This window comes from Polypterus senegalus, chromosome 2 (genome assembly GCF_016835505.1).
Source record: "Polypterus senegalus isolate Bchr_013 chromosome 2, ASM1683550v1, whole genome shotgun sequence".
Taxonomy (NCBI): Eukaryota; Metazoa; Chordata; class Cladistia; order Polypteriformes; family Polypteridae; genus Polypterus; species Polypterus senegalus.
Window position 1 is genome coordinate 184811353 of NC_053155.1, and position 24488 is coordinate 184835840.

Below are 24488 nucleotides of genomic sequence, written 5' to 3' on the forward strand. Positions count from 1 at the left end.
CTTCCAGTGTGCTTAATTTTCAGGCGTTCATGCATTGAACTGGTGTTACTGTGGAACACCATCTGCTTTTTACATAACAAACTATCAACCATTTTCTCAGATTTTCGGGTGAAATGCTCCCACACAGAGGAGGATTTTGGCTTCCGCAGAATGTGGTGCAGTTACCGCCATGATTAGTTTACTCAAACAATACAGAGCAACATAACATGCCTGCAAGAAACATTTCTCGAACAATTAGTCGATTAAGAAAATATGATTTGATTATTTTTTTAGTTGATTGGTCGATTACATTGGGAATAGTGGCAGCCCTAATTGACATTGTATTCTGCTTCCATATTTTTGGGCATTTTTTTTTTTTTTTATCAATAATACATAAATAAATGAGTAACTTAACTCCTGCATGGAGTCTACCTGAATGAGATTGCAGATATAGAAGGGAAGGAGGGATAAAGTGCTAAAGTACTTGATCACAGAGTGATAAGTATATGGGATTTTAGATATTTTATTAAGGTCTATACAATAAAGAGTGTAAAGGTGAAAACAGAGTCATCATTGGACTTAACACAATAGAACACCTGTGCACTCGCATCACTTCCGCACCACATCAACAGCAACAACATTTATTTATATAGCACATTTTCATACAAACAGTAGCTCAAAGTGCTTTACATAATAAAGAATAGAAAAATAAAAGACACAATAAGAAAACAAAATAAATCAACATTAATTAACATCGAATAAGAGTAAGGTTCAATGGCCAGGGGGGACAGAAAAAACAAAAACTCCAGACGGCTAAAGAAAAAATAAAATCTGTAGGGATTCCAGACCATGACACCGCCCAGTCCCCTCTGGGCATTCTACCTAACATAAATGAAACAGTCCTTTTTGGATTTAGGGTTCTCACGGAAGGGCTTGATGATGATGATGGTCACGTAGACTTCTGCCTTTAAATCCATCCATCGTTGTTGGAGCATCATGAAGCTTTGAGTAGGTGGAGGTGGCGCAGGCCACCACCACAAAGAAACCGGAAAAAGAAACAGAAAAGAGAGTAGGGGTCAGTACGGATTTTAGAGCCACCATGAGTAGTTGTTATAAGGAAATTGAACATACAGAGTATCAGGATTAAGTTAAATTAAATTGAATTGAAGTTATAGAAAGGTCATGTTAAAATAATATGTTTTCAGCAGTGTTTTAAACTGCTCTACTGTATTAGCCTGGCGAATTCCTATTGGCAGGCTATTCCAGATTTTAGGTGCATAGCAGCAGAAGGCCGCCTCACCACTTCTTTTAAGCTTTGTTCTTGGAATTCTAAGGAGACCTTCATTTGAGGATCTGAGGTTACGATTTGGAATATAAGGTGTCAGACATTCCGATATATAAGATGGGGCGAGATTATTTAAGGCTTTATAAACCATAAGCAGAATTTTAAAGTCAATCCTGAATGACACAGGTAACCAGTGTAGTGACATCAAAACTGGAGTAATGTGTTCAGATTTCTTTTCCTAGTTAGGATTCTAACAGCTGCATTCTGCACTAGTTGCAAACGATTTATGTCTTTTTTGGGTAGTCCTGAGAGGAGTGCGTTACAGTAATCTAGTCGACTGAAAACAAACGTGAACTAATTTCTCAGCATCTTTCAGTGATATAAGAGGTCTAACTTTACTTATGTTTCTTAAGTGAAAAAACACTGTCCTAGTGATCTGATTAATATGCGATTTAAAATTCAGATTACAGTCAACAATTACCTCTAAGCTTTTTACTTCCGTCTTGACTTTTAATCCTAATGTATCCAGTTTATTTCTAATAGCCTCATTGTATCCATTATTGCTAATCACTAAGATTTCAGTTTTCTCTTTATTTAACTTGAGAAAGTTACTATTCATCCATTCTGAGATACAACTCAGACATTGTGTTAGTGAATCAATAGAATCGGGGTCATCAGGTGCTATTGATAAATACAGCTGTGTGTCATCAGCATAGCTGTGGTAGCTCACGTTGTGCTCTGAGATAATCTGACCTAACGGAAGCATGTAGATTGAGAATAACAGCGGACCCAGGATAGTGCCTTGTGGAACACCATATCGGATATCATGTGTCTTCGAGTTGTAATTACCACAACTAACAAAAAATTTTCTCCCTGTCAGGTAGGATTCAAACCAATTTAAGACCGTGCAAGAGAGGCCCACCCATTGACTAAGGCGATTTCTAAGAATGTTGTGATGAATGGTGTCAAATGCAGCACTCAGATCTAAGAGGATGAGAACAGATAAATGGCCTCTGTCTGCATTCACTCGCAAGTCATTTACTACTTTAACAAATGCAGTTTCTGTGCTGTGATTTGTTCTAAAACCTGACTAAAATTTATCAAGAATAGAGTGTTTATTGAGGTGGTCATTTAACTGCATAATGACTGCCTTCTCTAGAACTTTACTTAAGAGAGGCAGGTTAGAGATGGGTCTAAAATTTTCAAGAGCCGAGGGGTCAAGATTATGTTTCTTAAGAAGGGGTTTAACTACAGCAGTCTTAAGACAGTCTGGAAAGACCCCCGTATCTAATGACGAATTTACTATGTCAAGAATATTGTCAATTAACACGCCCGGTACTTCTTTGAAAAACATTGTATAATTGCAAATAATCCTGGACCATTGATTCCATCTATTAGGTCACATGTAAGAACTCTAGGTGTGATGTTTGATTTTGAACTTAAATTTGACAAACAGATAAATGCTGTTGTAAAGAGCTGTATTTTTCATCTTAGGGTTATTACTAGAGTCAAGCCTTTTCTGTCGTATAATGACTTATAAAAGGTTATTCATACTTTTGTCTCCTCTTGCCTCTATCTATTACTGTAGTGTGTCTGAGTTGTATTTGTCTCGTCTTGAGTTGGTTCTGAATGTGGCTGTAAGGGTGTTGACTGAGGTTGGGAGCATGTGTTAGTAGTGCATTGCCGCTCCCACCACACTTTAAACCACCTGGAGTTTGACCCGAGTGCAGTGGGAGACACCTCAGCACCACACTGAAACAATCTGAGATGTTTTCTGTAGTGGCTGGAGTGACAATCCTACCACCCGCCCCCAGGTTTTAAGGACCTTGCTCAAGGGCACAGCGGAGTGGAGTCACTTCTGCCATTTACTGGATTTGAACTGGCAAACCTAATTGCCGGCACAAATCCCTAGCCTTAAAGCCACCACTCCGCTGTTGACTCGCACCAAAAAAAAAAGGAGAGCATATCTCACCTGTTTTGACTTCCCTGCACTGGCTTCCAGTACAGTATAGGGTGAATTTTAAGATTTTAATATTTGTGTATAAGGCACTGCATGGGTCTGCTTATTACAGATCATTGTTAATTTTGACAATGCATTTTGATTTAGTTTTAATCTTAGTCTTCTAACTAAACTATATTTTATTTTTAGTCAGACTTTAGTCATTACTGATAGATTTAGTCTAGTTTTAGTCAACAAAAAGTAAATTAATTTTAGTCGAGAAAAGTAAATTGGTTTTATCTGACTAAAAGTAAATTTGTCAAAATCAAAATCAGATGAATATCATGTTTAAAATATGAATATGCACAGAATGTACCGCACCTCTAAACTAGTATACTAACATATACACTAAGGAGCCAAACCACATCAGGGCTCTAGACTAACTTTTTGCACTGGTTGCACTGGTGCGCCTAACTTTTTTTCTTAGGTGCACCAGCACAAAAGTTAGGTGCACCCAAATTTTCAACCGCATCACATTTAACACCACAGTTTTACAAGTTCACTTTATTTATTTATTTATTTTAAATCACTGTCCATATAGGCAATATAGACTTGTAAATGATTAACTAACAATCTGGTCAATATAAAGTTCTTTATTTGAAGGCAAGCACAATTCTACAAGAAAGGTAACTTACTGAAAAAGTGTTGGTGCTTAAAGTGCTTTACTGAGCTGAAATTTAAACTTAAAAAATCTCAAGATAAATTAAAAAGAAAATCTAAATTAAGTGTTTTAAGGGCTTCAAACTGAACATCTCATGGCTCAATGTCTTATGGACTATCCTCCATTGCAGTCACATGCCCCTCGGATGGCCAACTCCTGTAGTTTGGCCTTCTTGATCTTTAGCCTTGACTAAACCAGCTGGCCACACTCTCTCTAGCATCAAAATCTTCCAGGCTTGGGCATGAGCATGCACGGCCTCAATGTGTCCAATAAGTATATTCATCGGTCTTCCTCTCCGCAAGATACGACCGTACACAATGACGCATTCCTTTGTGGCGATATCTGTGTCTCCGTCGATCAGGAATGCCATGTACGCACTGTTCGCAATTTGCACAGACGTCTTTTTTTCCAATGTACCTGCGATAACTCCTATAAATTGGGCGCACGCGACATCATTGCTGTACGTCGGATTTACGTTCAAGCCATTTTTCTTCATAAGAATTTTTTCGGACTTGAATTTAGTGAAGGGAAGTTCTTCTTTTGCAATATTGTAGGCAACGTTAAACTTAATTATCATCTCTGCCTCGTCTGATGATCTGTTTGCTGCTGCCTGCGCTGAAAGGCAGCGGGGAGAGGGGACACTTGAGCAGTGCATTTATCGCGGCATGTAATGTGTTTTATAGATGCATTGTGCTTTTTCAGCGTTTCAATTCTAAATGTATTAGAACCAGTCACAAATGCACTACTGCCAGCCATGGTCTTCCCACACTCTTTACAGTAAATACAGTGCATTATATTATCGGCTTTACTGTATCTTTGCCAGGGAAACTGGTCAAGCCACTCATTTCGAAATGTATACACTTTACCCCTTTTAATTTCAGTGGGCTCGGACTCGATCGTATGTGGCTCATTATCTAATGCCGTCTCCGGACTAGGGCTTGCTATAACTTGGGAGGTTGATGGCTCCGTGTCAGAGCATTGGTTTTGATTTTCGGACGGATCAGGCCCTAATTTAACATTCTTAACGAAAAAGCTGTCAATCGTTCTTTTTATCTTCTCTCATAATCCGCGGCTACATCCACTGTTTACCTGATGGGCTACTCACCTCTCTCTGTCTGACTGCATCACATGCATTTTCAAATGTACACAAACGTATAGGAATATCTGGACCACGGCCAATCAGAGGGGGGGGGCAGGATCCACCCTTCACTATCTCTGATTGGTTTAGACCACGATATGGGCCTAATGTGTGTCTGTTGTTGAACAACAGGGAGACTTTAAGAGTCACGGAGTTTCGTTTTTTTTTCCCTCTTGAACGGCTGGTCGCACCGGTGCAACCTTTGATTTTTTTTAGTCGCACCATTGAGAAATTAGGTCGCACTCTAGAGCCCTGCACATGTAGTGATTTTTGAGCATAAAATGTAAAGTAAGTGTAGAAAGTATTTACTCCAAAAGCTCATGGTCAGATAATGGCAACTCTTGCTTGTCATAACGGTTTTCTAGCCTTCAACATGCCTTAGTTATGCTGCTATAAGATTTTACGAAAAAAGCCTGGATCAAGCAACACACATTTCATTTCAGCATCAGGTTTATAAAGAATGAGATTCATTACCTGACCATGTCCATCCATCCATCCATCCTCTTCCACTTATCCGAGGTTTGGTCGCGGGGGCAGCAGCTTAAGCAGAGAGGCCCAGACTTCCCTCTCCCCGTCCACTTCTTCCAGCTCTTCCGGAGAATCCCAAGCGCTCCCAGGCCAGCCGGGAGACATAGTCCCTCCAGCGTGTCCTGGGTCTTCCCCGGGGCCACCTCCCAGTTGGACGTGCCCGGAACACCTCACCAGGGAGGCGTCCAGGAGGCATCCTGATCAGATGCCTGAGCCACCTCATCTGACTCCTCTCGATGCGGAGGAGCAGCGGCTCTACTCTGAGCCCCTCCCGGATGACTGAGCTTCTCACCCTATCTTTAAGGGAAAGCCCAGACACCCTGCGGAGGAAACTCATTTCAGCCGCTTGTATTCGCGATCTCGTTCTTTCGGTCACTACCCATAGCTCATGACCATAGGTGAGGGTAGGAGGGTACCTGACCATGTGCACGTTTTAAATTTATTCTCTGATAGTTTTTGCCCACCAGATGAAAAATAATGCTTCAAATAATACTAAAAATAAAAATTCAAGCATTATTATATCTGTACTGTTCAATTAGTGAATTCTAAAATGCTTACATTTAAACACACCCTTAAATGCTAGTTTTGTATCATATACTTTTAAAATCTGGTTTATGAGAGAATCACTCACGTTTGCAACATTTGCTATTATAAGATTTATACTTACACAATTAGCTTGTTAAAAAAACTCACTAAAGAGTAACATTTAACAGAGGAGTCATATATTTTATATATATTTTTTCCAATATTTCAGAAATATTGTAAAAGAGCCTTTGCTGTGCTGTTTTCAAAGTGCCTTACATGAGTGATATGACTTTATTGCTTAGCCTGTGAGCAAATCCACAATTACAAAAATTACCTTTACTCAATTATTTATAACTAAGAGACTGCATTACATTCAATGTACCGTTCTAATATACCATATGACATAAGTGCTTTTACTATGTTCTTCACTTTCAATGGGTTTTGCACATAAACATTAGTTTACTCTCAAAAACCAAACGAATAACAGAAATGTAGTGTTTGCAGATTTGTATTCAGGAATGAAGCAATGTTGTTTTGCCATGCTATACATGTGCATATCGTATTGATTTGGAGATGCACTTTAAGCTCTGAAATCCTAAATCCAATGCACAAATGGTGCATCTCTTTTCATTGATGATGCCACCAGCCAAATAGCTCCTTTTTTTGAACTTGCCTCAATTTTTAATTGGTACGACTGTTGCCATTTCTGCCACTGTGCCCATATGTGTAAGTGGATGTGTGCAAGGTGGTTTCACTCACAACCCTGAACTGTGTCCACCAGTTACAAAATAGATGGGTGCAAGGATGAACATGTGTAGATGTTCTCATTACAATCAAAGAACTAATGCAAAGTTTCTATTGCTTTATCAGGACTTTTTAGGACACTGTATTAAAAGCGATTAATCCCATGGATTAATTAAATCCATATGTCTGACCTCTTTTTTTCTCCCAAGAATCATGTTGGCCAACATTGCAGAATGTAGTGGAGCAGCATTCTGGCTGACGTGGTGATTTGCTGATGATACCCAAACTTAGTGTTATCAAATTACGAGCGGCTTACAAATTTTTTAAATTGCACCAAAACATTTATGCTTATTGTTTGTTGTGTAATGGAGATGTACAAAAAGCATTACGTTGTTCACTGTCCAGTTGTCTGTCTGTAACATTTTCGTTTGGTTTAGTTTTTGTCAACAATGATTTTAAAAGCATTCATCTTCGTATTCGTCATTAAATTTAATAATTTAAAAATTTAATTTTTGTTCTGTTTTCACCATGGTAAAAATGTCTTGAGTATTTTTCGTCTTAGTTTTTAATCAACAATATTAATACTGCGTAAGATTAGTTATTATTATGCATTCCTTGGAACTGTGGGAAGCTAACAGGTGACCATGCTTTTGCAGCAGTGGCTCTGAGGCTTTGGGACACTCTGCCTTACGAAATTAGAGCTTCTCCCTCAATTTTTAGCTTAAATCTAAACTGAAAATATATTTTTATATGTTATTTCTTATGTTTATTTAAATTTTTATATGTTATATGGATAATTTGTAAAGCATTTTGGTCAACTTGTAGTTGTGTTAATTGTGCTATATGAATAAAGCTGACTTGACTAAATAGAGTAAATATATGTGTTAGCAGTTAAAAAAGTGCAATTAATGATTAAAAACTATTAAAATCTTTTAGTGCAAGTATATTTACATTAAAGCAGTTTAATTGCCAATATCAATTAATTGATTGTGTGAATATAATTGTTTTGAAATGGTGAAGACTACTTTTTTTTATAAATATTGTTTCAGATTGGTACATTACAGAAAAAACTTGACGGCTTGTAATTATGACAAGCATTTTACTTACTTTTATGCCATATGTATTATGGATAAATATTTTTGTACATTTTTTATTTTTATGTATTTTAAGGGTCATTAAATAATCATTGTTATCATATTTTTGTAAATAATTTATTTTGTTTCAGTATTAGTTGCTCACATGGGTGCTGAATCTTTAACAGCTTCATGATTCCTTTCTTTGTGTTCTGTTATGTCATCAATGTGAGCTTCTCCCAGTGTTCATTGTGTTAACTTTGAGAGGGGGAATTGTACCAGCAGAGTTTGAGCACTCGTATGTTTTCTGTTTTAACATTTCAGCCTGTTAATAATAAATATTAACAGATAAGGGAGTTCGGTGTGGTTTCATTACCCAATTCATGGCAGCTCGCATGAAGAGGCACATCGAGAGTCTCCTTCATTTTTGTGTCAAGATCAATTGCCTTTTTTCCTAGTAATTGTAAGACAATGTAATTGAGCGTAGACAGAACCATTGCTGGTAATAAACTGAGATCGAGATGAATGAGTTATGCCGTGCTGAGCAGGCATTGTGAAAACTGCCATCTGCATGTGAGACGCGGTAGCAGTCATCAATCGAATGGTCGTAAGATGTCGTAAGTTGACAACTACCTGTATTTGATTAAGAATATTTTAGGAAACACACAGTGATCTATTTGCTTTTGTTGTCTGTCATAGGTGAATTTAAACATTGGCCAAATTTTATTTTTTATTTTCAGTGTAGTTAACATTTTGAAAGGATTTAGTTTTATTAGAATGCTTTTTTTAAATATACATTCTAAATAGTAACTCTGAATTGTGGGGGAAGATTCTTTTCTGTTAGTTAGACAATTTGATTTCAGCTGGAACTGTAACTAAGCAACAGGGCTTCTCATAATTACTACGTTTTTTATTTGTTTATTTGATGTGCCACAACGTTTGTAATAAGCTTTTCAAACGTATCTCACACACCTAGAAAATATCAATACATAGAGAATTGTGTAACTAGTATGTAAATCTTGAACTGTTTAATATTTACAGGATTTTTGACAAACCATATAAGTGTTTCTTTACATTTTTTATTTTTAGAGCTGGATAGTAGAGTATTTTAAGTTGCTCCTTTTTTTAACAAACTAAATCAATGTACTTGTTTTATCATATCCTTAATTCATTAGAAGACTCATTGCTTTATGAGAATGCAGGATTAGCTTCCTGGAGCTAGTGAATTATCTATACTAATAAAAGGCAAAGCCCTCACTGACTCACTCACTCACAGATTCATCACTAATTCTCCAACTTCCCATGTAGGTGGAAAGCTGTAATTTGGCAGGCTTTTTCCTTACAGCTTACTTACAAAAGTTAAGCAGGTTTCATTTTGAAATTCTACGTGTAACGGTCATAACTGGAACCTAACTTCGTCCATATATACAGCCATAGCCTGCAGCTCGGTCCCGCATCATCACGCCTCCCACGTAATTGAGTGCCTGCCCATATAAGGTAAATATTCGCGGGTGAAGGACTGTGCTTAGCATATTCATAAGTGCAGCTACTGTGGAAACCCTCTGTATGCTGAACAAGCCTTTGTACATATATCAATAGGAAAGCAAGGTGTAAAGCTTAAGTTTAAATTACGTTCATAGACACGCTGCCGCTAAATATTCGCAGGCAAATCCACAGCTTAATACCGGGAATGCCTATTAAACATCTTAGATTCACGAGTACCGATTTGGGTAGTGATCACTTCGATGAATGAAACCTGTTCAAAAAACGCATTACACAATTGAGAAGGCAGCAAAAGAATATGAAGTGAGTGACACATACAAGCATATTCATAAGTGCAGCTACTGCGGAAACAAAGCATGGTGTAAACCTTAAGTTTAAATTAAGTTCATAGACACGCTGCCACTGGCGTTTGTCATGCCTAAGACGAATACGACATTCGCGAGATACAAGTTTATTGAGAGGACACAGGGTATAATCGAGACTTTTGATCACTTTCTAACGGAGTTAAAATTGCTGGTGAAGGGCTGTGCTTATGCAAACGAAGATGAGATGGTCAGGGATAGAATAGTGTTTGGCACAAACTCAGCGAAAGTGCGAGAGAAACTTTTAAGTGCCGGGTCTGAGCTAAAATTAAATAAAGCCGTGGACATCGCAAGATCGTACGAGATATTCGTGAGATACAAGTTTAATGAGAAGACGCAGGGTATAAAGCCTCGATAATAAAGTCCTGGCGAAGTCATGGAGAACATGGAAGGACGAGTTCAGATTATACACAGAACTTGCAATGCCGGAGGCAGAGAAAAACACTAAGGTCAGATTATTCCGTTATCTTATTGGAGAGAGCGGCAGAGAATTGTGTCAGGCGCTGACCGGTGATGTAAGACCTGATGAGTTAACTATGAGCTTGATGATACGTAAATTTGATGAACCTTACAACCCAAAAATAAACAAAACTGTAGAGAGGTTCAGATTTTTTTCAAGAAAGCAGGCAAGGGGTGAAAATACAGACAACTACGTCACAGATCTGAGAGTGTTAGCAGGCACATGCAATTTCGGGGAGATTAAAAGTTCCCTTATAAGTGACCGGAACCAGTGATGCAAGTTTGCAACAAAGATTACTGAGAGAAGACAGACTGACTTTAGAGAGGTAAATACAAATATGCAGAGCCACAGAACTGTCGAAGGAGAACAGCAGAACAGTCACACGGGCTTCCCTATTCTATACTTCTCCCAGTGCATCTCTCTAAACCCTCCGTGCGGGAACATTATCATAAGGCTTAACAATCTTATTGTTAAACCTTCTATGTACACCCAACTGTCCTTATTACGGAGTCTTCCTTGCCTTACCGCTGGCTGCTTCTTTCCATTCACCTTCCTAGCTCTTTATTTAAACAGTTTTCCTTCTCACTTTTCCGTTCCTTCGCTGTCTTCTCCCTTTTTCGTTCAAAATATGCGGCTCCTTGCCTTTTTACAGTCAGTTCCCCTTACGTCACACCATGGTACATTTAGCAAGGAACCACAGGCGTAGTTTGCCCCCAATTCTTCTTAAACAGATATCTCACAGATGGTTAATTACTGGGACATAATCTCTAAAAGGAAGCACACAGCAGAAACAGTTAAAGGCACACAGTAAAAAATTTTGTGACAACCGTTACAAGGCGCTGTCGCTAAAAACTCGCAAGAGATTCCACAAGTTCATAGACACGCTGCTGCTAAATATTCGCTGGAAAATCCACAAGTTAATACCGGGAATGCCTGTTAAACAGCTTACATTCACGAGTAGCGATTTGGGTAGTGAACACTTCGATGAATGAAACCTGTTATCTTTACAACGGTTGACAAACATGGAATGTAACTTCAAGACAACACGTCCTCCAAATACAAACCTGATTGAAAGAAATAATGATAATCAAATCCTTGGTGATAGCAACACTCATAACAGTGACAAAACAATTACATTCACAATCAGGTTATGTTATTTTTAAAATATTTCCTTTTCTTTTTCATAACTTCTTTAACCCACTACTTCTCCGCTGCGAAGCGCGGGTATTTTGCTAGTTTATCGTAAAAAGGTGACATAATATTATACATTGCCCCTTGTGGAACACTTCAAAGCATTTTAAGTGTTATTCTCCTTAAAAATCCCCTATATATTTGAACTTAATATTGAGGGCAATCTAGCCTTTCTTTTAAGCCAGTAGACATTTGTTATTTTCATAATTATCAATTTATAAAATTAGTTCAGAAATAAAAATGACAAATATTTGAATGAAACTGTGGGAAATTGGATCTGGGCAGCAGTTACACATGTTTACCACATGTATTCCAGCTCATTGTACACAGGCTGTAGCAAAATCTGAACACTTAACATGAAACGCCTTGAAAATGAACAAAGGCTGCTATTAAGGAATTCTAAAATAGTAATACTCTTTGACTAACAGGTTTTAACATACAACAACCTATGTTTTATAGTATCTTACTAATACAGTGCAGTTTCGAGTGCATGCTAATTTTGGCTTTAATTAGCCCTGGACATACAATGTGAGCCTCAGGGGGGTATTTAGCCTAGATATTTTTTTTTAAATCATAAAGGAAAGGAGTATTTTGAATAATTTATTTCTTTGAATGCATGAATTTGCTGACTCCTGATGTCTATGGTAGACATGGTAATTGTCAAAAGAATAATGCCTTGGTAGAACTTCTTCAAATGCTATTATAATTATGTAACAAAAATTAAATTATAATTAAAACAAATTCATAGTTTTTCACACACAAAAAAGATGCCATTTTGACAGTCTTTATGATTACTCTTGTCTGGTTAGGTATCTGTCCATCAGATTTTTGTGTGTGTACGGATTAGAGATTAGAGACAGGGAGAGAGATTTACTAACTTACACAGAATACAGTTTAATGGTTAGGTTAAATGAAACTGAATAAAATTAATCACAGATTGAGATAAGAATGCTTGCTTTCATAAGTACCATTTTTATTTAAGAGACAACTGAGTGGATGGAGGATGTCAGGGAAGACATAAGAGTAAGCAGATTTGCTACATTCATGTACTGTGTGTCTTCAGAGTTCCCACTTATGACGTCTCAACTTCCCACTTTTTTTTTTTATTTTTATTAAATGCAAGGTCACTATTGAGTATTGTCTATAAAAGTAGCATTTGAAGCTAGCCTAATAGCCCTAAAATTAAATTTATTGCAGAATTTAATGTTGTGATATGAGATGAAAGATAAGAGTTGTGGTACATCTCAGAGAAAGTTGGGATATCATTGTTTTCTCTGTATTGTCCAACTCAGAGTTCCTACTTTGAAAGCTTTCATATAAAATTACCAGCTATGAAACTAGTATTTCCTATCTGTCCAATAGAAAGTGTTGTGTTCATTTCAAGATTTCAGATATGCAAGTAACAGTGTTGGACACACGTTTAGAAACATATGAACACAGTCAGCATTGTGGGAAGAGTATATATCCTGAAGATCAGTGTGAAGATAACAAAAGTACAAAGTTTATTGGCAGTACAAAAAATTTTATTTATTGTTGTTAGGTGGTCATTAGGGGAGTACAGGTTAAGGGTGCTCACATATAAAGTACAGCTTTAACATATCAACGTCAACAAATTACAATACCTTACCAAAGTTTGCAGCAATCATAGAGAAGCACCTCTGGAGAATTCACAATCATTTATAACAGGCATAGTTACGGTTACCCCGTTGCATAAATTCTGTAATATAACAAACATCTGAAATCCGAAGTGGAATAAAGTTAAATACAACTACGTGGACCAAGCCTTTATTTTTGAGCAAATAACTAACAAAAAATTTTAATTACACTTAGTTGAATAATATGAGTTTGTCATAATGTAAAGAAGAAAATTTGGTAGGAAATTAGTTTTTTATAGGGTATTTATGTAAAAGTTTATTTTCTAAGAGCGTAAAAAATAAATGTGTTCATTTTATTTCCTATTTATGTGCTCATTGATCATGGGCCTAGTTCGTGTTGTTCTATGGTTATGCAAAAGCAAGCAGTAGGTGAGATTTGTAATGAAAAATTCTGTTTTGCCACTGACACTGTTTTTCTGTTATAACATTTGCTTGTTTTTGCATTGTAAATGTTATTAAAAATGACTACTTTTAAAGTACTGTTAAATATTAGAATATTATAGAAACACGAGGAAGCAAACACTAAAATAGTGTACTATTAAAATTGCTTACAGTTACCTAATTTCTACGAAAAAATCGTTGCTTTGATGCCAACCTTCTGTCTATCACATTAGACACTATTGATTTTGTATCTAATTAAATTTCCTTACAAAACATTACCAACTAGGCCTAGGTAAAAATAGATTGTATGATTCATTTTTCATTTAACCAATTCCGTATCGGTTCTTGAAGTCTCAAGATTGATCTAGTGGATTTCTGTCCTGCTCTATTACTATATGTAGATTTTAGCTGATCTTCATTTTTGCCATCGGATCCAGTAGATGTCACTAATGCACATGTTGCAGCTTTCTATGGAAAAGAGCTTTGTACTCTGCACAAAGTGGCATGTCCTCCTTACCTGAAATCAGTGCCTTTGGCACTAAACGAAGATTAGAAAAAATCTGCATATAGTATTTCTCACAGACTGGTGTGTCCTCCTTAACTGAAATCAGCATCTTCAACCTAAATCAGATGTGTGGACTTACTACAGTTTCAACCAGTGTATCATAAAAGCACAGCTAGATAAAAGCAAAGCCCTGTGTAAGCTGTGCAACTCAGAAGGTTAAGTATTGTGGTAACACAACAAATTTGAGAAATCACTTATCCCCACATCACCCAGAAACATTGTCTCAGTTAACATCCAAATGAGTAGAGTGTAAACAGTCTATATTGGAGACAGTATTTAACTCCAAGCTTAATTTGTCTCGTGTCCAAAAAATAACAGTCTATAGCAGTTTTTATCTGTAAAGATATCAGACCCTACACCAGGGCTATTCAATTACAATTTCAATTGGGCCAGATTTTCAAACCAATAAATTTAGCTGGGCCAGACATTTTCAGCAGCCAGTAAGCAGCAGGTAATGACAAATTTTAAATCAACACAAATGAATGTATTTAAAAACAAGTAATGTTTATTCCTTATTTCTCTTTTACATTTGGTCACATCTGACGCAGGCACATCAAAAATGTATAAAAAAAACAAAAAAGCTGTAACTGAACAGTAACTGAGGTAGTAGCAGTATTCTCAAAGTGCATAAAATCAAAATGTGCACAGTAATAGCAATAACATTTGTTTCCCTTTTGAAATATGAGATCTATGAAATGTTAAGAGCAAGGCATCAGGTATGGTGTGAAAGTAGATTGGTACATTTATTTTAATGATTTGTCTTTAAAATGTCTTTTTACACAGTTCGTGGTATCAAGTAATGTAATTATTAATTATAATTATTACTATTATTTTTTTTTTTTTTACTTAATCTTATTTTTTTTGTTTCTTTGTTGTTAAGCTCCCATTGAAGAATTTATTGGTAACAGAACATATAGTGCATACACCAAAACAACTGAAGTAACAACTAACAAAGTGGTATTTTTTTGATATGGTAAAATGACTGTAATACACTTGCAACCTTAAAACGCAGACTTCATCACATTGATGTGTGTGACAAAACATTAGGCAGGTGACTGCTCACACATGTTTACTGATGGACAGGCTTGCATTTTGCATGGAGTATGCTTTAAATCAAAAGAGAAACAGCATGCAAAGATGTGCAAACACAAGGAGATCAGTGACAATCGCACCTTAGTGTGACTGCATGAAATCAGAAGGGACTACTGAATTCCACGGGGCACAGATATCTTCATAACAAGGGACCTATATAATAGGCAGAGGAATTTCAAATGTTTTGCATGCCTACTTTTTGTTTTGATGACCGGTTGCATTATATTCAGTCCTTCATTCATTATTCTGGCAGAAGCGTAACCAGTCTCTCATTGAAATTCACCTTTTGGAATACATGGCCATCCATCAGCAGCACCATGTACATGAAATATTTTCCTGCATGCGTGTCCAAGACATTATTTTTGCCACAACTCCCTCACTCCCAGCGCAGGATATAAACTAGCCTTTATGTAGCTCAGGGAAAAGCCCATACTGACACATATGTTAACAAAAAATACTTTTTGACTCTGTTACAATATAATTTGTTTAAAGTTTCAATGATTTCATTCCCAAATGGCGAACTAAATAGAAATGATAATCACCAAAGCCTATTTTTGGTTGAATTTGTGATCAATTTTAGTTGCAGTCTGGAACTCTGGTGGGACCACAGGCTGGGCCACTCAGAGGTTGGTTCTGGGCCACATGTGGCCCGTGGGCCGCCATTTCAATAGGCCTGCCCTACACTGTTGCTGACAATGAGACTTTAAACAAATGATACAGGTTTTGGAACTGCTGTATACTATACCAACAGGAAAGCACATGAGTGAAGTCATTGCACCTAGGCCTTATGAAGATTTTAAGCAAAGCTTTGCCAGTCTCTTAGGTACACGGAGAGAATGGTCCTAACTTGTGACAAATGGATATCCAGGGCAGCTGATTCCTATGTGACAAAATCACTTATCATTACCTGAAGAACGACTGGGTGTCATGTAGCGGGTTGCAGACAAGCGAGCTACATGCCAGTCACACCGGGAGCATCCTCACTGCATATACAGTATGCAGAGCTGCTGAGATGGTGGCCGTTGTTCTAAAAGTGTTTCTAGCATATCCAATGCATTGTTTTTTTGCATTGCCACATTAGTCACAAACTTGTGTGTTGGCAAGTGCAATACACATTGCTTCTCTGTTAGCATGTGGCTACAATAGCTGTACTGCTGCAGTGTAAAATATTTACAACACCCCACACCAGGCCGAACAAGCAGGCAATTGTTGGAACTTTCAGAGCAGTCTGCACTCTGGTCCCAGTCCAGGTGGTTCGTCATGTGGTAGGTGCGGCAATGTGTGAGCAAAGCAAGTAGGTTTATAAGCTCTACTGTACAGATTATATTAGTGGAGTTGTCAGTCATGGTGGCTTTGTTTTTTACGTTCCATTCATTCAGTGCCGCCGTCAGCAAGCCTCAGCATTAGATCCTTGTTTTAATATGCATCCTTTTGTGTCTGAAGAGGAAGTGTGAGGACACATTTTTGAGACTGCATTGTATTAAAACAAGGACCCCCCATAATACCTATATGTGGACTCTGATATGGCGATACATATGTTTGCTAAATTATGGTGAATTTTGAATGTGTGTAGTGCTGTGAGCCGTGAAATTTTGTTATACATCTTGCAAGTATTGATGTTAACTGTTCATAACTGATCAAGTATTGGTTCTTAAATATCATTCCATGCTTATGCATATGTTTTGAAGACAGTATATAGACACCCTTCAAATAAAGTGGTCCTCAAATGTGTCACATTATCTTGATGCTATCAATGCATGGTTATGTAATCTCTAAAAAAGCCAGCACTTCAAATGTCAGTGCATGCTAACTAAATGAAGATAAAATCTATATTGAATCAAATTGGGACATTGTGATATGAATCAAATCGTGACATTAGTGGCAATACCCAGCCCTGTTATCAACGCTCTTATATTTTGGAAATTCAATTAAGACATGTATCAGCAGGCATAAGCAGCTATTTTAAATGGAAAAAAGTAACTTAATTTAAAATAAAAAACCATACTAGTGATGGTTTTCAAAGAAGTATTGTAACAGAAGTTTTACTGGAACAGAATTTGGGTCTGTTGCCTGCAGCATGTAGTTTGGTACTTACAGATCTGCTTTAGAGCTATAGTTGTAACTGGCAAAGGAAGACCCGTGGAAGAACATGACATTTAATATTGTTGATGTGATTTGGAAAGATGCCCGTACAACACCATACAAGGCTTTCTCTCTCTATCTCTCTCTCTCTCTCTCTCATTTAACAACAATTGTCTGGGTTCACCAAGATTAACCAATTGCTTATTTCATATTGGGGCTTGGACCAGAATTTTATTTTGGTCAGATACCCTTCCTGCCCCCAACCTCCCTTTGGTCACCTTTTACAGCATCAAGAGGGACCTTAATTTCACCCCATCTCACAGGAGTTTATCCAGGTATCTGCTTATACATTGTCATAGGGCATTGTAAGCAATTCCAGGAGCAACAACATGAATGCTTTAATTATATACAAAAACACAGGACTGTATAACAAGAATTATACCACATTATCAATATGTTACTGTATTATTGTGGAATTTTGCCTTATTATAGCTACCTTGTAGCACCCCACATGTACAGTTTTATCTGCATATGGACAGTTGCTTTAAGCAAGGAGACTTGCTACCTCAGCATAAGCAGACCTATGCCAGTCACCAAAGCAACATGTTGCTACTATTAGAAAACGTATTTTACTCGGCTTCTAACCCCTATGGGAATATGGCAGTCACCCACACCATGTGCTCTTATCACTCACTATACCTTAAATATATTATTATGGAGATTCCTATGTTTGTTATTTTGGGTTGCCTATGCTGTAGTTACTGTTAACTGTATTGTTTAAACAAATGTTAGGTATCTGTTTTATAGCGCCCCATGTGTACAGCCTTAACTGCATATGGACAACTGCCTCAAGCAAAGAGACTTACTAGCTCTGCATAAGCAGACCAAACAGTTGTCTTCAGACCTGAGGTACACCTGTGCCAATCTCCAAAGCAGGTGCCCACTCACCACGCTGATTTCTTTTGAAGATGTTTCTTCTCAGCTACTAATTCCTGTGAGAATATGGCAATCACTTACACCAGGTGCTTTTAACAATATACCTTGACCCAATCAAACAGTATAAAATCAATATTGATATAAAGCAACATTCATAAAAACACGGTAAAAACAATGGTAGCAAAAGTAGAGATATATTTGACAAGAGACTTTAAAGGTAAAGAAATTACTTTGAAAAAGGGCTTTATTAAAAATTCCTATGCAGAAAATAAAGATGGTGAAAAATCAATCTTTTAAAGTCTAGGTGCAGAGTTGCCAGAGAGTGTTCAATCCACAGAAGTCCTTGTCAATGTCTTTGAGCTGTTCTCTTTCTCGGCTATCCTTACTTTTCCTCCCCAAACTTAAAAGCCTAAATTTGCATTGAATTAACAGTGATTACAAGAATAATCAATAAGTGTTTGTCTTTCCCAGGCTATTTGTTCATTCAGATCCTAATTATTTCAGGTCTAATAAATTAACAGCTTGTTTAACATTCTGAAAGAATGATGTAAAAAATACAGAATTTAAAATCAATCTATAGCATTTAAAATATACACAGAGTGTGTTTAAAATGAGATTAAAGACACCACAATTTAAAAGTTTAACGAGAATCTGTTTATGTCAGCAGGTCCAGGTTAATTACTAGCTTTTTACTTAGGTGACCTTATTACTAGCAGATTAATCAGTGTTAGTTGACACAGTTTACATTTTGACTTGTATTTGCAGCCCAAGTCCTTAACACTAGAATTACCGGAGCCTACGAAAAAACTCGTAGATCCGTTCCACCTTAAATCGCTTCTTAAATCCGTTCACACCTCTCCGCCAGCGTCTTTTGTCATCTAAATGTGCAGATAAAGACAAGCAGCATGCAGCCGGCTGTTCCATCCCCCCACAGCTGCAGAACCTGCACGAGCTTCTCCCTGCTGATGCCTTGATTGATTATCTGGGAGTGAAGTGGAGTTTTAGAGTGGAAATAACAGATCGTTATTTGGAACACATGCATTTCATGTCTGTTCCATTTCTACAGTAATCTGTGTAAACACATTGTTAAAACAGAAACATTTTTTATATTCTAGTAGAAGATGACAAAATGTAGGTATAAACTATATAATGTATGAAGCCTGAAGTTCAAATATCAAAGAAACACTTTAACAAAAAGTACAAATATAAGACAGCAATTGCACTTTTATTCAAAAATATAACTGCAGGAAAAAAAAAAACACCTTAACATGCGACATTGACATGACTGCCTCTGTGGCGCAATAAAATCAGCTGCTGACTGGGAATCAAAAGGTCGCGAGTTCAATCCTGCACCACTCCATTTTGAGAAGTAAACTGCTCTTATTCTTAGTATTATAGAATAAAAACATACATTTGATTTCAGTCTGTAACAGCCGGTGTAATTTATGATACTTGTAAAGGTTAGTTTTTTTTTTTATTTTTCATTAGTCAGTTTTATTATCTCAGCCGCGTTCACAAGCCCAAACACACCCCACCCCCACATTTGACACTGCTGTTTTCACATAGACGTGCTATAACAAAGGTTAAACTCAGCTCCCTTCTATGTCCGAGCAAGAATGCACATCGCACTTTTGCCATTGCTGTACTTTGTATATGTATATGGGAAGCTCTGCATTTTACTTGTGCCTTTACGCTGTTGGAAGTGAGTAAATAAATAAAGGTAAATAGGTAAATAACATTCTTAAGCAATGCTCCAATGTAGAACGCAAGTGACTCTACATGCTAGTGTTTAGATCTGGACGGTGTATGTGCCAAAAAAAAAAAAGTCCAACTGCATTCTCTTACCATTGCTTGCGTACTAAAGTGTCAGCATGCACTTTTCGTGGCATTACATGCATTTTTTGAGCATGCCCTCTGCACACTACTTGTGACTTTAGGCTTTAGGAAGCAAGCAAATAAATAAAGGTAAATCGTGTTCGCCCTTCCTACATTTACGACATGTGTACTTGTTGTAGTGTACACACCTCTCTGTGCTATTATTCCTATTATACTGAATGAGCACCTGACACTGTACTGTACTTTCTTCCCTGCGGGAAGCTGAGGTCTTAGAACTGAAGCTTGTTGATGCTGCATCATCTTTTCTTTTTCCATCGCCTTTTCCTGTAAGAAGCGTTGTACACACTTCTCTCTATGCTGTGGTTTCTATTAAACACCTGAAAGAAAGAGACAATATATGTGAAAACATCATCACACTAATGCAATATTATTTGAAAACGAATAGCGTCAGATCGGGTTTGAATTTATGCTGGCGCTAGTACTTAGAGTCAGATCAGGCGCTTATTCAGTGCACGCAAGAACATGCAGGTGGCCAGATGCTGTGTGCTACAACATGCTGGCGGTGATCAACGCACATTTTAAAAAAAGAAACAGATAAATATATGTGGCATTTTGAAGAAATCATTTTATGACGTGATTTACCTTTATTTATTTACTTACTTTCTAAAGTCACAAGTAGTGTGCAGAGGGCATGCTCAAAAATGTGTGTAATGCCACGAAAAGTGCCTGCTGACACTTCAGTATGCAAGCAATGGTATGTACATTCTTACTCGGACATAGAAGGGAGCTGAGTTTACCTCTGTTATAGCGCGTCTATGGGAAAACAGCAGTGTCAGGGGTGTGTTTGGGCTTATGAATGCTGCTGAGATAATAAAACTGACTAAAAAAAAAAAACAAAGCTAACCTTTACAAGTATCATAAATTACACTGGCTGTTACAGACTGAAATCAAATGTATATTTTTATTCTAAAATAGTAAGAATAAGAGCAGTTTACTTCTCAAAACGGAGTGGTGCAGGATCAAACTTTTTTTGTGCCACAGTGGCGGTCATAATAAACATGCGTCAATGTCGCATGTTAAAGTAGGTTTTGTTTTTTCTGCAGTTATATTTTTTAATAAAAGCACATTTGTTGTGTTTATATTTGTACTTTTTGTGAAAGTGTTTCTTTGATATTTGGACTTCAGGCTCCATACATTATATAGTTTATGCCTACATTTTGGTCATCTACTACTAGAATATAAAAAATGTTTCTGTTTTAACAATGTGTTTACACAGATTACTGTAGAAACGGAACAGACATGAAATGGGCGTGTTTCAAATAACGATCTATTATTTCCACTCTAAAACTTCACTTCACTCCCAGATAATCAATCAAGGCATGAGCTGAGAGAAGTTCATGCATGTTCTTAATTGGTGGGGGGATGGAATAGCCGACTGCTTGTAGCTTCTCTTTATCAGCACATTTAGAGGACAAAGGACGCTCGCGTAGAGGTGTGAAGGGATTTAAGAAGCGATTTAAGGTGGGACGGATCTACGAGTTTTTTCGTAGTATCTGGTAATTCTATTGTTAAAGGGGACAGCTCAGTAGTTTTGAACATTAAAATCTTCACATCACTTATTTTTATATCAATAAAATTACTTTGTGAGAATACTTGCTTAAGTTTCAGTTAGTCAGGTCTTTCTCTGAGCTATAAAGGGCCTTCAGTGTAATGTATGGCACATTAATGATATTTAAATGATTGTGCTTTTTTAATTTAATTTCTTCACTTCCTTTGAAGTTTTTTTAGTTATATCTATCAAACTGTCCTGTTAATTTAGCCCAATTCCAAGCTTTTATACTTTAAAAAAAAAAAAAAACACAAAATTTGTATGCATGGTTGCCATGACTTCAAAATTTCAAACATCGATACAATACTAAGAAAAGTATTGAACTTCAATACCTTTTTTGATTCTCAATACAGTATATAATGTAACTCAATAAAAAATGTATTTAAATAAATTGCAGTTCTGTACAGTTCTGTATGCATTAAAATCTTGACATCTTTACATTGATGGAAACAAATAATACAAATTTTTGTCATTAAATGCAAATTCTTCAGGTAGTGAAATCTTTTGTAAAAGTTAAGTTTTTTAAACAAAGAGTAAAGAAGTTAAGAAGAGTAAACAGTTTTTTTTTACCTTTGATGAAAACAAATACTGTTACTGAGGTCGTAAAATGAAATGTTACAGATGCTATTAAATGTTAATTGAATAAGTATTGCACTCTTTTGAAAACAGTATACTGTACATAAAAATCTAACATTGAATTGAAATTCAAGTAAAAAGACCATTTACTTGTTGTTTTGTAAACAACTGTTTAGAATTGTACAGCAGAAACAAACCACTTAAAAGACTTTGCACAATGACAACAGTACATATTGAATTTTTTTGTAAATAAACTACAATGTATTTTTTTACAACAAAGACTAGCATGTCAATGTGCTCTTCTGTGAGGTGTGTTTTTCTTGGGCTGCAAAAACACCCTACATACTAAATAGATGCTCTGTATCACAGCCTCAGTGTATGAGCACATGGAGGATTAGCACCATTGTTTATGCAATTGATCAATGAAAATGTATAGAGCTTTACATTATGTAGTAAATGTAATTAAATATAATTTTTAAAATCGCTTGTAATAAAATAATGCTCTACAGCAACACACTTTGCGGCGAGATTTTAAAGTCATGGGAGTGACAGAGCTGTAGTGCTTAAGAGTGCTGAATGAACAGGATAGAATAAAACAGTCCCGGAGGTAAAAACAATTGCAGACCCCTGTCTTGATATGTTAAACAGGCTGCATAAAATATATTTATATGTAAAATGTATAAATAAATGTTATTACTCTATTAAATTTTTGAAGAAAATAAGCATCACACTTCAAACGCAACAGTTTACAGGTTTATACTTATTATTTTTCTGGAATTTAGATATCAAATATCTCTTGAAATTTTTACTCACATGTCAGTCCATCAAGTGTTTGACAAAATTGGTTGTGTTATATCTTTCAATTGGTATTGCGTGTTAGCAAGTCTTGCATACAGGCTTGCATGTATCTTGTGGTTTTCTGTCCACCTTTGCCATGAAACTGAAGTATTTCAAGATGTCACACTGGCTGCTCTCTGTCACTTAAGCATGCTGGTGAAGGTTGTGACAATGCTGAAGTTGCTATCATATTAACACCTGTGAGTAATTGGAAAAGAGGCTTTAACTCCATCTATGCTGATTCATAGCCTATAAGGCTTAACATTTAAAAGCCAGAGTGAACTGGAAATGCATTCTTGATCTATGCTGTAAAATTGATACTATAAAAAATGAGTCGTGAAGTGCTTTAAAATGTTAAAATTTATACTTATTGATATTTGTATACTTTTGCCAAGCCTATTATGTACTGCATTATCTGGCCCTATAATTTATCTGGGAAGCTCCAGTCAGCAAATATACATTGAAAGTGTTTTTTTTTTTGCTGTCCATCAGGTATCTCTTTAAAAAATTTATAAATTAAGAAGTTTGGGCTGCAATTAGCCATAGATCCTTCACAACCAATCACTAACAACAGTACATCAACCAATGCCATTTTACATTATTTGAAATGTCATCTGCTGTCTATGAAAGCTTTTAAGCCACCACAAGCCTATTTGGGCTACCTTTTCAACTACATTTACATCACTGAAAAGTGCTTTTTTAAAGCATGTATTTAATGTACTCTACTGCAACATGCAATTGCATTCAATTATTGCTGTTATTTTTGTATGACTTTCCATTAAAAAATGTAATAAACAAAAATTAAGTAAGTAAATCTTTGAGGAAGTAACTAAAAAAACTTTCAGTTACTTAAGTTCCTAATTAGACCTGAATGTTACACTACCATACATACATTTTCTAACTTGTTCAACATGCGGTGGCATTGTAGAATGTAGTATGTAAAATCCTGTCATTCTGCCAGTTTTGCCAAATGACCTGTTCTGTTCTTGGTAGTCTGCAACCCTTCCACTGCTCTCTGACTTGGTACTCAGTTTTGAGGGCAATAATCGTCAAATAAGAATTTTGTGGTAAGCATGCACTTCTAAGTTAGAATTTACAGAATAATAAGCCGGAATTTGGTGCAATTCACTTCAATATTAGTTTACTTAAGACAATGACATTAAGGTGTGGACTAACATTACACAAATGTCTGTTAATTAGAATACATTCACATTGATTTAATGCGTGTTAATTACTTAGTAGTTTAGTTTAAATCTCGTCTTTGGGAGATCAGTCTTCCATAATGCATATTTGTCTATAGCTTATACTTGAGGATATTTAACTATTTCCCTATTTCTGTTTTCTGTAGGAACAGAGATCTTTCCAATGCTCTGGAGTCTAGTAGCTGTGAACTTGAAACAATGCAGAATGTCATCCAAGATCGAGATCTACCTACTGAACAGAGAGTCAAAATGTGGAAGGTGAGCTTTGC

The 24488-nt window shown here is 36.5% G+C and overlaps 1 protein-coding gene across 2 annotated transcripts in view; it reads left to right on the top strand.

The window, feature by feature from the left end:
• tbc1d23 (TBC1 domain family, member 23) overlaps nucleotides 1-24488 on the top strand; it is a 120482-nt gene that overhangs the window by 29032 nt on the left and 66962 nt on the right. For both annotated transcript variants that reach the window (XM_039744997.1, XM_039744998.1), the window contains exon 2: nucleotides 24366-24477. In XM_039744997.1, coding sequence (XP_039600931.1) covers nucleotides 24366-24477 — 112 coding nt within the window. The remainder of the gene's footprint in view (nucleotides 1-24365; nucleotides 24478-24488) is intronic.